We start from the raw sequence: 15,234 nt of genomic DNA, 5'->3' as shown, positions 1-15,234 counted from the left end.
GATTCAAAGGAGAAGCTAGTTAAATGATTTTCAATGTTCATGTCAGAGTTAAAACAGAATGGTGTGCTATCAACCTTAGTATTGATGACAACAAGTTTTATCCAACAGAGCATATTCTTATAATTCATTAGGCAAACTCAAGCTTCTAGCAGAGATATTCTCATTATGCAAACTCAAGCTTCGAGCAAAGAAATAACTAAATGAGAACAGGATTTAAAGGAGGAATCATTAAGGTACAGCTGTTACCCGGCTTGCACATATAGCATCCCCAACATATCATCATATATTTGGAATTACGTAATGGCACATGTTCCATCTTCATCAGATGATGTTTTGGTATCAAATTCAGACATGAACATCCATTTCCAATAACTTCAATGTGCAGGATTGTGAAGGGCTCTGAGGCTTTTTCACTTTCATTGTTGACACTTGCAGGCAAGAGATTTGCCAACTTTGATATCACCTCATGCAGTCTATTTATGTATCTTAGAATTGATGCCATATTCTATGAAGTACATATAATTAAAAATTGTAACAACTAATAATACAAAATCATCTGCATAATTTAAAAGGAAAAAATAATGCAAAAATATTAGATTGCTTACAAGCCAAGGATGTAGCAAGTGACTTCCTAGTCCATCAAGGCATTTATTTGGGGTTGGATCATTCTTCTTACACTCGAGAAATGCCACATCTCCTTGAAGCAGCTCATTGATATGTGCTTTGATGACTCAGACAGCTAAAGGGCTTAAAGATTACTAAAGGAGAGAATAGGTCCTGCTGAAACTGAAGCAGAGTAATGAGGGAGACAGAGCAAAAAAAGCAAACAAAATTAAAACTGGAAAGGCATGATGCTGAGAGGAAGCTACGAAAATAGTGCTTAGAACATAGAAAGGTGGAGAATCTCTCTCCATAAAAAATGCCACTTGAAAAATATGATGAACACTTGACAATAAGTATTAACCTACTTCAAATTTAGATAGATATAGATATGCATTCAGTGGCTGTGTAGTGTAACCAACATGTTCTACCTTCTTGCAGTTCCTAAACCAAGCTGATTATCTGAAAGGCATTGATATCTATGAGACAATAATTAAAATTGATGCCTCTAATCTTGAGCAAGCAAGCAATGCGAGCGCTAAAGATGAACTATAAGATAGCACTGATTGTTACTCCATCTTCAAGGCCACATGTTATGGAAGTTTCTGTTCTTGTAAAATTTCGATTCAGATTGCAATATGTGCTGGTGATGTATCAATAAGTAGGCAACTCGAATATAAGTAGAACTGGTTCAGGATATGGATTTGTGCTATTTGATCTTGGTACTGAACAGTGTATCCTTTTCTTTTTCTTTTTCTAAGGAATGCTGCACAATGCACTTAATTCATCTGCATGTCATTTCACTTCCAAATTTCAAAATATCATTTCTTATCTTTATGATTAATTCATTGCAAAACAATTTACGCGGTCCTTGTGTCTTGTGTATGAAAATTTTGACAAATTGACAATTGTACTACATCTGATTGGGCTTTATTGAAATCTCAATAAATTACTATTACTGAGGTTCAAGGCCATGCCCAATATTCAGATCAGTACATATAAGTTACACGTCTAGCAGCATCATGGGTTGTCAAACTATCACACCTGTCTTCAGTGGACTGATAATCCTCTTGGCAAATAATTTTGTTGAGCTGCTCATTGTTTCTTAGATGTGAATTGCAATGTTGACCTTCTATCTTCCCCACTTCCCATCCATCTTCTAGATGCTCAGTGGCGCAGGCAGCAAAAACTAACAATGCTTGATCTTTTGTTACCAATAATCTCCACAAGAACAAACCCCATCTCGAAAATGATGGTATCTGATGGGATCTCTGATCACAATAATATGATGCTCCATCTTTGCTACAAGTTTAGCAAAGAGATGACAGTCTCCACATATCCTGAGGTTTTTTCTGATCCTAATAGTTTGCTCTTTGGGCAAACTCATCAAACCAAATACAAGTGCGAGTTTCTCACTGTGGTATTGCAGGGAGTGTTCTCTTTGCTCTTCCCCTTCAAGATCTTGCAAGACAAAATTTGTGTCTGGAACATAACCCAGTCCCTTAAGCTTATGAATCAACTGGTTCAGCTGTTGGTTGATCTCATCGAGTTGAGGATGTGAATTGTCTCCTAAAATGAATGCATGAATCTGCTTATTCACTTCAACCCAGCTACATCCTGGTTCTTTCCTAATTCCCATGTCATTCATGGTCCTCCTAATTTGTGTAACATCATCCCACCTTTGAGTATTTGCATAAATATTAGACAACAGTATGTAGGTTCCTGCATCTTGAGGATACAGCCTTAGAATTTGTTTGGCAGCGTATACAGCCAGATCCACATTCCGGTGCACCCTGCATGCACCAAGCAAAGTTCTCCATGTCACAGCATCTGGTCCACATTCTATTTCATTTATCAACTCCACTGCATCATTAAGTTTCCCTGCTCTTCCAAGAAGATCAATCATGCAACTGTAGTGTTCCCTTCCTGGATCGACCCCAAAAAGCTTCTTCATAGATCGGAAATAGTACCAGCCAGCTTCTAGAAGCCCAGCATGGCTGCAAGCAAATAGCACTCCCAGAATGGTAATGTGGTTTGGTTTTGTCCCTGAAGCTTTCATGGACTCAAACAACCTCAATGCCTCCCTGCTGTAACCATTTTGCGCCAACCCTGCAATCATGGTACTCCAAGAGATTACATCCTTCACCATCATCCGAGTGAAAACAGTGTTGGCATCTTCCAGACTGCCACACTTGCAATACATATCCAAAAGAGCATTATTTAGGATCAAATCTTGATCATACTTGAAGACATGAACATGAACTTGTCTCCCCAATTCTAACAGCGCTAACCCAGTACAGGCTCTCAAGACACTCGTCAGCGTTGCTTGATCAGCTAGAAAACCAGCTCGCTTCATTCTCTTGAAAAGATTTAAAGCTTCATCGCCATCACTGTTTTGAGCAAACCCAGCAATAATAGAGTTCCAAACAACCAAATCTTCTGTCGCCATCTCATTGAAAACGCGCAACGCATTCTCTGACTGGTCCCATTTCGAATATATATCAATAAGAGCACTCCTAACGTAGATATCAGACTCTAACCCACTCTTTATTATATTAGCATGGAGCTGCCTAAGATTAGCCAATCCGTCGCATGCCCTCAAAACGGAAGAATAGGTGAACATATTTGGCTTCACACCTTCCCTAAGCATCGAAATCAGAAACTCCAAGGCCTTGTCGTTGAGCTTAGCATTAGCGTAAGCTGATATCATCGTGGTCCAAGACACAAAATTTCTTTCAGGCATTTGGTCGAACAACGCCCGTGCATCATCTAACATATTAAATTTAACATACATACTCATTAAAACATTGATGAGAAAAGTTTTAGGCTGGTGTCCACTAGAGAAAAGGTGCTTATGGACGCGTTTTCCCTGTTCAACGGCACCGCGGGCCCAGCAGCACTTGATGAGCTCAGAATAGGTGATAGAGTCAGCCCAAATTCCATGTTTATGCATTGCGTCCATGGCTTCCATGGCCCTAGGCAGGTTTCGTTGATAGCAAAACTGGGTGAATTCATGAAGTAAGGACGAAGATGGGATGGGCAAAATGCAGGACGACGTATGATAGGAGAGAAAGAAAAAGGATTTGATAGCGAAGCCGGTTGATTTACGCATAGTTTTTCCCTTGCAAAACCTTTCTTCATGGCTTAAAGCTTAACTGCGGCAACTTTCTTCCGAAACCTTCATGTTAATTTGACCTTTTATTTTTTTTTTTACTTGCATTAATACGTATATAAATGAGAAATTATATGATATTGCCTAACTGATTCCATAAGAGCCAATTTGGTTCAAAGCTTAAACTGTAGTGATTAATTTAAAAGGATTATTAAAAATTTAATTTGAATATTATTATTAGGTAATTGCGTTTGGGAAAATCATATTTTCATTTCACTTTAAATATGATTTTCGATGCACATATACATCGGAAAGAGATCAATCGAAGAACAGTAATAGATCTTTTTTGTCTTATTTGCTTGTCTTTTCTTTACCAAATCTCAAAGCTAATGATATTAGTTTTCTACCTGTATATTATGTTTGAATTGGAGAAAAATAAATGGATAAAAAGAATTATAAAAAAAAAAAATTTGAAAATAAGAAAAAATTGAAGGATGAAAAATAAGAATAAAAATAATAAATAAGTATCACTATTTATTTTTTATTTTAAAAATAAATAAATAAAATTATTTTTTATTTTTATAATTATTTATTTTAATTTTAAATAAAAAAATAAAATAAATATTTTATTATTTAAAAAATTATTTTATCTCTTTATTTTTTTCTTTAATATCTAAATAAAGAAAGAAAAAAATAATTTTTACATTATTTTTATTTCTCCTTCTTATTTTCTCTTTTTTATTTTCTTTCCTCCGTTCTAAAATTCCCAAACATAGCCCTAATGTGGAGACTGATAATATTGACAACTTGGGTATGAATTTTTGGTCCAATAAGAAATTGGCAGGTTTTAACTAAAATGTTGCTTGAAAAAAAAAAAAAAAAAAAAACTATTGTAAAATACATTTTATATATATCAAAATTATTTTTCTCGTTTCGATTATAATAACTTTAAAATATTTAAAATTTAACTATCATTATTGTCATAAAATTGTTTTAAAAAATTTTATTTACAATAAGGTGTAAGTTACTGTTGTACAGTGCTATGATTATTTTATTCTATTGTGATTTTTTATTTTCTAAGTTTACATGCGAATTCAAAATTTTTTTATTTTTTTAATAATATCATTTTAATTTTTTAAATTATTTAATTAATTATTAAATTTGTATTAATTATTAATATCTTCATTAAACAAATTTTAGATGACTTTATTTGTTAATAAAATTTCAACAAAACATAATGTCACGACCCAATCTATGAGCCGGACCGGCACTAGGACCTAAGCCAGCCTAAAGCTCCCGAGACCCGTAGTAAGCTTAAATATTCTTTAACCCAATCCTAAGGCCCATTTTAAGTCCAATTTCAAGAATTCAACCGGACAGAGCCCAGCCATAACATGGACTATACAACGGGAAGTTTTTTACTTGTCCGAACTGTAAACACAATATTTTATAATTTGGAGAGCTCAGCTCACCTTCCACATATTCATAATGACATAAAATTAAATAGAAGTTCAGCTCGTTCATTCAGTCCAATCACACACCCACATACATGCATTTAAAATGCTTACAAATTCAATATAATATTATATTACAATCCCAATATAACACCCCTATGTTCATTAGTCCTATAAATTTCATTGTTCCGGTGACTAGTGCCGGTCCGGACAGTCAAGAGGCGTAGAACCATATTTAAGTCACCTAGAAAAGCTATAAACAAAAATGAATAGAAATCATGTGAAGAAAAAATAGAAATAAAAAAAAATAAGACATAAAGAATTAAATGAGCAGGTCACAACGATGGGTGAACGTACCGAGAAATGACTACTAGATTAATCGCTGCCCTATTTTCGAGTAAGACCCTGTGACACCCCAGGCCTATGAATAATTGCGAAGCTAGGGGAATTGTGAAAATTAAAAAAAAGAATTGAGAACAAACTCAAATAATTAGATAAATGTTTCGGAAGCAATACAATGTTATTGGAAAATCATATCAGACCAGTAATGAGCAATTTGGTCAATTCACTCTTAGAGGTGACTCTTGACCTAAGTTTCTATTAAAATGTAAGAAATTAAATTTATGAAAAATAATTAAAAACATGAAGAGGTGAAGAAGAAGAAAAGAAAAGAAAATTTTGAATAAAATTTTATGACATCATCATGCTTACTTAAGCATGATACAATTAATAATTTTAATTTCTAAATTTTTAAAGTATGGGATAATTATGTATATAAGAGATAAATAAAGAAATAATAATAAATTCTCATTTTCTTCTTCCTTTAGTCGTAGGGTCTCTCTTTCCTTTCTCTCTCATTATCTCGCTTCCTCCATTAACAAATAATTCAAGTTTCTAAAACCTTGAATTGCCACCATAAACCCTACCCAAAAATCATAGAAAACACTTAAATTTACCCTAGAAGAGAAGAATTGAAGAAAGAAATTGGGAGAAAATTTAAGGAAAGTGGAGATTGTGAAAGGCATCATTAAGGTTAGTGAAATCTTTCCATTTTTCTCTTTAAATTCATATTGGGCATTTAATTTGAATGAGAATTGTTGAAATTTAAACAAAAAAATGAAATGTATGGGACCTAGGGATTTCGGCCAGCATGTGAATGATTAGGGTTTGATGGAATTTATTAGACTTAAGGGTGTATTCATGCTTGATTGTGTAGCTGTAAATGGCATACTTTGATTTCATGAATTGAAGCAATTAATAAATTAGGGTTCTTGACATTAGGGTTTTGAGGAAAATTTTAGAGACTTTGGTGAATTGATGTCAACTGACCAAATTGATGGTTAAAGTGGTTAATTGATGTGTTTGAGAGTGCATGTGAATGCATGGGATGGACTTAGGGTTGAATGTGATGCTGCCCCAATAAGGATAGCCTGACAATGGTCCACTCACATTAGCATAATTACAATTTTGTTGCTCTAATTGGTATGAGGCTAACTGGAGATGAAAATTAAGACCCAAAATAACAATTTTTATGCAGAAACCTTGCCCTAAAACTAAACATAAATTAGTGTAAAATTTGATCAAATCCGGATTAGATACCCTGCCACTGGACAAAACTGACCATATGAGCAGTACATATTCAAATGATCATAACTTAGTGTAAAAATATCTAAATGACCTGATTTTTACATCAATTAAAAGCTTAGACATAGCATAACAACTTTTATGAAGAAAAAAAAAAACCTAATTTTTGACCATAACCAAATCAAATTGCCAACCAAAGTTGGGTCACCAAATCTGCCAGAACCTAAAATTTGCCCAGAAATCTGGACTTTAGTCAATATGGCCAGTTATGGTTAAATGGCCATAACTTGAGCTACAAAACTCCAAATGAAGTGATTCAAAAAGGGAATTAAAGCTAAGATAATAAGAAACAACTTTGATAAATGAAAGTTTGCCAAATTTCTACTGTAGAAGATTCAATGGAATAGTAGAACTATGAGATCCAAAACTAAAATTTTAGAATTTCACTTAGGAAGTTTAGAAATTTAATTGGCAACCAATGCCAATACAATTGTAACCCAAAACGTAGTATGTGGGTGTAATTATAATTAACATACCTAATAAGTATGAAAAAGTTAATATTTTGACTTGAATAGTGAAATAAACAGTAACCTCAATATGCCAAACACAAAGAACTCCATTTTAAGCAAATTTAAAAGTATAATCAAGTGTTTATGAATTTAATTATTGGATTACTTATGAGGTATGATATTGAAACACTGTAAATTGTATGTTTCAGTAGAAAAAGAGACTGGGAAGGAGGGAAAGAAAAATGTGAGTCAATGCAAAGAGGCAACTCACTAGAGGTTTATACACAACTAAATTGATTTTAATTTTGTAAATTGTTTTGAATAAATGGTAATGGTTTGCAATTATGATTTCCCCATTGCAATTATGAATTGTGTGTTGCCAATATCTTATGGATTTGAAACTGAATCGAATGTGATTATTGAATTTGAAATGTAATTATGTGATTAGAAAACCTTGTAAATTATTTGTAAACCATAGTTAGCATGACAATTCCGTTCAGAACTTCCCAATAGTAACGACTATTCAGGATTGGATGATTGACATTAATTATGTCTCCTATTAATAACGGTTAGTAGGATGATAATGTATGAGTACTCATTAGCTAGTTAGCCCTTCCCTCATTAATAACGGTTAGTGAGGTGATTTGCTTTGTCGTAGTGTACGACACGGCATTGATCATGAAATTTTGTGTCATGGTCTGGACTGTATATTCTTGGCAACACTTTTATTTTTTGAATTGTGAATCTTTAATAAAATGTGAATGTACATAAATGATTATTATTAGTTTGAAATAAATGATTCTTGGTGAGTCTGGAAATCTAAATCTACTTCATAAATTATAAAAAATTTGTTTTGTTGTGAATTGTTTGATTTTTATTATAATTGATTTTAATTTAAAATTAGTTGTGTGCCACTAAGTATTATTACTCAGCGATAGCGTGTTTTGCTATCGCAAATAAGGAAAAGGACAAGGCAGCAGAGTAAACTGTTTGGAGCTGAAACTGAAGTATTAGTTAGACTTTTTTCGGGTATATTAATGATACCCTTTGTAAATTTTTCTTTTGATATAAATTAATTTTATATATCCATATGTACACATTGAGCAATTGTCTAAAAGTTGCACTGTTATTTTGATTAATGTAAACTTTGTAATATAAACTTGTTTGCATTTATTTTTTTTATGTGTAAATGCAGTATGTAAATTTTTTTTAGAATTCTCTGAAATTGTGAAATTGAGTTGAATTGAGATTGACTTTATTTGAGAATAATGGAGTTTGGGCTTTAAATATATATTGGAATTGTTTTTCACAGATTTTTGAATAACTTTTTTTTCTCAAATACAGTCGGCACTCTGCTGAAATTTTTACAAAAATTGTGGAGATTTTAAATTAATCAATAATTCAATTTTGATATAAATTCCAATTAAAGGATTTTTTAATAATTAAGAAATATGACCCACCATTTAAAATTGAAAGGAAAAGAGTTTAAAATCTCTTGTAGTATGTTTAATTAGTTATCAGTAGGCGAAATTCGGTAATTTATTAGATATACTACGGGATCATGTTATTCTTTACGGAGGGGTAATGTGTGACACCCAAATTGATTAAAATACTCCTAATACATGCGGAGTTTTAGAATTTAGCTAAATTATACAAAAGCTATTAAATATTACTAATTGACCTGCGAAGAAGAGGAGCAGGTTAGTCACAACAAGGAATCTTCCTATAGCCTAGAAAAATAAGGTAAACAGGAGTGAGCGTTTGACTCAGAGAGTAAGATACCAATTTTAACTATAATTTCTATAGCTACCTAGAGCTAATGCATCATAAGGAGTGGAATGCAACTGTGATACCCCTTACTCGTCTAGAGTGTAGCCGAGCAAGATATATCACGCAGTGCACTGGAACACCCTATTTAATTCAATCATTTTTATTTTTCCTAATTTATTTTTTTCATAGTTATGAAGTACAATTTGTGAAATATAATTTATTTAAGTCATTTATTGAAATTATAATTTATTTGAGGTTCCACAAATTTTATAGAAAATCTGGCAGAGTGCCGGCTAAAAATGGATAAAACAGTTCTTCGAAACCTGTGAAAAGTACTTCCAAAATTTGTAATCACTCTCAAACTTCATTTCATCAACAAAATCCCAATATTTCTCATATATACTCCCATTCTCATTCATTCATTTCATATGAAATTCATATACAAGTTATACATAAATATTCAATTTTTTTTCATTCATAAACACAATTCTCACTATTTACATTAATACCAAAATACATTACATGAGTTTCAATTGTACATAAGAAAGTAAAAGTTAATTACAAAATATCAAAATAAAACCTAGTGTCCTACCAATGCACTGATGACGGTGAGGTGACACGGATACTATGCAGAGCTGCAGAAGGTCACACACAGTCTGTGGTCTACTGGGCTCTCAGTCGGTCTCTCTAGAACCTACGTATGGCAAAAAGCAATGCGCTAAGCAATAATGCTTAGTAGTGCCAATAATAAAATAAAAAGAAATAACATAAAATAAATATGCAGTGCATGTCCTGATATCTTATGCAGACAATTTTTTTATCATTATTGGTAATTTTATTTATTTTGTACTTATTATATTCATAATTTCATTAAATTTATTTACTTTCATTTTTGATTGTCCAAGTAACCTATACTTGATAAACGGGTAAACTGACACTGGGTATCAAGTACCTCAGGCCGTCACATCATCGGTCGCATATGTATCTCTCGGTGTGCAACTGAACAGCTAATAAGCTGTAATAACATTAGGCACAAGGCCAAGTATCAACATAGTGTCAGAATGGCTAAAAGCCATGAAATCACAGAATGGCATAATGTCATGTGCAGTACTACTAACTGAACCCTATTGGCATGCCAACCTATCTAAACCAATCTTAATTTATACAATTCTTGAAATTTAAGTTTAGGTATTACTATTCATTCCATTAGTTAACAAAAATATTGACTTTTGCATAGACAATAGGTACATTAGTTTTAATACTCCCAACATACCACATTGTGCATTCTAAAATTGTTGGTATTGGTTGCCAATACCATTTCTAAGCTTAATATTAATTGTTCAAAATTTTCAGATTTCAAGCTTTGTGTTTACTGTTGTATTAGTCATTTTTACAGTGGGAATTTGGCAAAGTGATCAACATGAAAGTTGTTCCTTTTTTTGTCTAGTTACATTTCTTTTTTTGAATCACTCTATTTGAAGTTTTATAACTCAAGTTATGATCCAAAAACCACAATGGGCCGGATTATAAATTTTCCAGATTTTCTGGATTGACTAAATCTATAGTATTTTGAGCAGTGATTACAGGTCACTTTTTGAATATTTTATGGTCATAATTTGGGTTATGTTTCTCTTGAAAGTTGTAGGTCTATATCTCATCTTGTTGCTGATAAAATTTTAGGTCAATTGGACCTTTCTACACTGAGTTATGGCCAAATAACTAAACACTATTTATTTGGTCATTTTACCCAGGCAGAATGCAGGTCACCTGGATTAGGGCAATCTTTAGGTTAACTTGGTTTGGTTTTATGGGCATGGTTTCTCCACCAAAGTTGTGCCATTATGTGTCTAGTTTCATGTCCAATTGGCCTTGTACCAATTGAACCTCTACAACTCCAGTTATTGCTGCCCAAAGCTGCTGGACTCATGCCCAGTCCTGCAGGTCACCAAGGGCAGCCATACTAACTTTAATTCCCACTACACAAACCACTTCATTTCTTGTTTACACATAACCAAATGGTCACTAATTGACCATTAAAACTTACTTTGACCAACACATGAACAAGATCCAAGTTTTTATGTTCAAACCCTAGCTCAAATTCAAGGTTCACACAACACATATCAATTAGGCATACTAATCCATTTTAAATTTATGTCTACACATCAACACTATTTCTAAGCCATTTTAAATCCATCAAAACCATCAACTACCACTTCCATAAAGCTGGCCAAAATTCCATTCTCAATTTCACACATGATTTATCTTAATTTCTTAATTATTTGTTCATATTCAAACTAAATTTTAAGAAATAAACAAGATTAAGTAATTAACATGCACTAACCTCTTTGGTATCTTTATTGGCTTATATAAACCTTGAAATTTCTTCACTTTATGATAATCAAAACCTTGCTCTTGATGTGGGGATTAATTTTTGTAAAGGGTGTTTAGGGTTTTGGGGTAAGATTTGGTGAGTTATGAAGCTTTGGTGGAGCTTTTATGGAGATTTGGGTGGAAGGGATAAGGGAGGCTACAAATGGAAGAAGAAAGGAAAAAAGAAATCTAATTTTTTCTTTCATTTCTGCCCATTTAACTTATTTTAAGTGAGTTATAACCATGTGTCACCATGTGATTGGGTGGAGGCACACTAATAACATCATGTGATGTCATAATTTCTTATTTAATTCATTTTTTTTGTTTTCTACTCAATTTTAATTTAATTTGTAGCAATATTTATTCATATTTTATGTCATAATAATTATTTGCTTAACTAGACAAGTCAGTCAAAAATCATCTCTGAAGATGAAATGACCAAAATGCCCTCCGTTTGGCTTATTGAGCCAAAATCGTCTGTACCGATTGAAAAATTTTTCTAAGTTTTTTCTCAGCATTCTAATGCCATAGGAACCTCAATGACCCTTCTCTGGAGTCCTAAAAATTATTTTATGAATTTTTCCCTGGGTCTAGGGCTCCTAGTTGCGAGAACCGCAACTTCCCACTAGGTTACCCATCGCTAGGGCACCGGCTCATTTAACTTGGTTGTATTTTATTTCTAAAATTTTTCCTAAATTTTTCTTATTAATATTTGAGTTAATTATGGTTCCTCACTTTAGTTTAAATATTCTTCCAGACGTTCTAGCTGTTCGGACCGACACCAGTCACCGGAACAGTAGAATGCACAGAGTTGCTACAGGGAGGGTGTTACAGCAACACAATCAAAATTTTCATACACATCACATCATAACAGCAAAAAGGCAATTTGGAGCACTCACACACGCAATAATGTTGAAACAGTACATATATGAGAGCTGATCTCCTATACAGCTCTCTTAATCCAACCTCTGCCAGTGAGTGTCTCTTAAGCCGGACTTTCGCTTGATAAACCAAATGCGGGGACCAGCGAGATCATCTCAAGCCATGCCTACCTCGACTTATTCATAAAGAACCGGGTTCCAGCGAGTGTCTCTCAAGCCGCGTCTACCCATCCTATCCATATCCAATACCACACCATACGCACACGACTCCAAATCATCACAAACAACATCCATGACATTTCATCAATTCAGAATGTACTATAAAATGTGTCTAATATTTAACTACATAGATAAATATTTATAAGTGATGCATGGACATGCTTGAACATATAATATTATTGAAATTATAATTAAAATTAATATTTTATTCACAAACTTGAACCGAGATTATTGCTGTGGCTGGGTAGAGGAAGAAGGCTGTCCTGACTCACTTGACAAATTTCATTGTAATTATTTAATATATTTGACTCAATAAAAATTTAGAAAAGACCAAATATACCCTAAGTCGTGCTGAAAATATGGCAGAGTCTCCCCTATACCTAAGATCTACCCAATCTGCAAAAGGACTCAAAATGCATTTCTATATCCACAAGTCACACATCCACATCTCAATCACATCACATGGCCCCTCCTAGGCCCATTCAAATAGTCAACAACTACAATTTAAAAAATTACAATTTAGTCCCTACAATTACCCCTTTTGCAAAAACTACATAAATGAACTCTAAAAATTTTAAAACTTTGCCCCGCGGTCCTTAGCAATATTATTAAGCTAATGCAGAAGGAATTATATTTTTCTAACCTACCATGAATGTTTTATAGATTTTTAAACAAAATCAGGCGCTAGATAATTAAGAAAAAGTAGGGTTCGGGTTTACCTATGCCAATTCTGACCTTGGGGATGCGTCCGGAACGTCTGAAAATGATGGGGTAACCTATAATTTTGATTCAATTTTGAAACTTTTTTTGTAGCCGGTCTGCCCGGCCCGAAATTGCAGAGCCGAGCAACTATTGAATTTTCGTGAATTGAAGGTACATACATGAAGCCCACAACACGGGGGTTAGTATATAATTTTTACGAAAATTTCTAAACTCATTTAATGATCGAAAAAATACTGTGAAGTTTTGCGGGACCCATCGAAAAACGATGTTGAAAAAAATTCGAAATGTGTATTGCCAGGAAGCTCTCGTCGAGTGGAGTACTCAGGTACTAGATTTTTGGTAGGGTTTACAGTTTTTGAGAAATTAAGCTCAAAAGTCAAAATGGGCTAAAACTTCCCGAGCAAAAATTGGACAAACCGCTTGATGGATTTTGTGTTCTTGGTATCTATGGAAAGCTCTCGAGGCATAGATGTGTTTTGGGACAAGACCCGATCTGATTCGATTGGTGGCCGGATTGGTCGAAATCGGCCCAGGAAGTCAAAGTAGCGTGCGCGCGTGGAGGAGACTTTCATGCGGTTTTTTGGCGGCCTTGAGGCTAGTTGGCGTCGGGGGAGGGGTGGGGGAGCGGTGGTCGGCGCGGAGGGAGAGGGAGAGGGAGGAGAGAGAAACTGGAGAAGGAAGAAAGGCATCGGGGAAGAGAGAAGAGAGGAGAAGAAAAGGAAGAAGGGATTGGTTCGATTCGATCGGTCCAATTCGATTTAATTCGATCGGTTCGATTTAGAATACCCGAAATTAAATTTTCGCTCTACCTTGGAATAAAAAACGAGGTCTAAAAATTTCGAAAAAAAATTTTATAAACTCAGAAAAATTCGTAAAGTCTAAATATATTTTTAGTTTTGCTATGTGATCTTTAAATTAATTTTTAAAATCACTAAAATTTTATATTTTTGGAAAATTCAAAAATTAGAAAAATTTCAAATAATTTTTTAAAATTTAAATAAAATAAAATATTAATAATTACCTATAAAATAATAAATTTAAAAATTAAAGGTATTACATATAATAATAAACTATTGATTTATTTTAGTAGTATTATTTGCATGTATTTTAATTTTTTCTATAAACTATTACCCTAATACTATACTACTAAATTAATTTAAACAAACGGAAATAAATGAGTGAGTTAACGAGATGAACTTACTCAAATTAGAATCAACCATTGCTAAAAGGTTAGTTAGCCTTTCACACTTATAAATTCTTAAAATTTTTTGTTATTTTTAAACGTGAGACTTTTGACTCGAATACTATTTTAAGATTTTGATTGAAATTATTATTTTTTTATAATATTATAATTATTATTATTGTTATCTAAAAATATTAAAAAAATTATCTATAAACTTTTTATATAATATTTTATTTAAAATTATTAATCTATCAGACAGATAAATTTGATTTATATTTAATAAATAATTAAATTTATTTTACTTTTAAATCCTTAGATAATTTATAATATACTAATTTATATTTTAATAATAAAAAATATTTGAAAATAATTTGTGCATATAATTATAAAATATTTTATATACTAAATCTATTATCATAATAATGATAATTTTTTTTATTAAACTGTAAGAAGAATTTTAGGCACCTATTTTTAAATGGGTTCATTATTTTTTTTAACCATTATTACTATTATCTATCTTCTATAAATAGATGGTATAATTAAATATTTTTTATTATTAAATTATATTTTATCTAATATATTATAATAAGTAAATAATAAATATTATTTCATTCTTTAAACTAAACTAAAATTTTATTTCAATATTTGATTAAATAATTTTAATAATTATTGATAAATATAATTTTATTTATAAAATATAAATATAATATTTTATATTATTATAAAATAGAATTAAATATTATAATAAAAAATATTTTTATTTGTTAATTATATTAAATAATAAATATAAAAGAACAATATCTGCAGCGAGCATTTGAAAAGCTTTCTT

At 32.3% G+C, this 15,234-nt stretch overlaps 1 protein-coding gene across 3 annotated transcripts; it reads right to left on the bottom strand.

Annotated features, from left to right (window-relative positions):
- LOC110632330 (pentatricopeptide repeat-containing protein At2g03880, mitochondrial) lies at positions 1-3,892 on the bottom strand. Of its 3 annotated transcripts, XM_021780527.2 has the most exons (3): positions 1,645-3,892; positions 606-786; positions 1-505 (listed from the first exon to the last, which is right to left on the bottom strand). In XM_021780527.2, exon 1 carries the CDS (start codon positions 3,710-3,712, stop codon positions 1,811-1,813), a length of 1,902 nt encoding a protein of 633 aa, XP_021636219.2. In that variant the 5' UTR covers positions 3,713-3,892; the 3' UTR covers positions 1-505; positions 606-786; positions 1,645-1,810. The 3 variants fall into 3 exon arrangements, with proteins under 3 accessions (XP_021636219.2, XP_021636217.2, XP_021636220.2); XM_021780525.2 differs by having other exon boundaries at positions 1-786; XM_021780528.2 differs by having other exon boundaries at positions 1-777.
- Positions 3,893-15,234: the final 11,342 nt, after the last annotated feature.

Source organism: Hevea brasiliensis, chromosome 15 (genome assembly GCF_030052815.1).
Source record: "Hevea brasiliensis isolate MT/VB/25A 57/8 chromosome 15, ASM3005281v1, whole genome shotgun sequence".
Classification (NCBI taxonomy): Eukaryota; Viridiplantae; Streptophyta; class Magnoliopsida; order Malpighiales; family Euphorbiaceae; genus Hevea; species Hevea brasiliensis.
The sequence above is the reverse complement of the archived record's forward strand: the minus strand, read 5'-3'. Positions and strand labels throughout refer to the sequence as shown.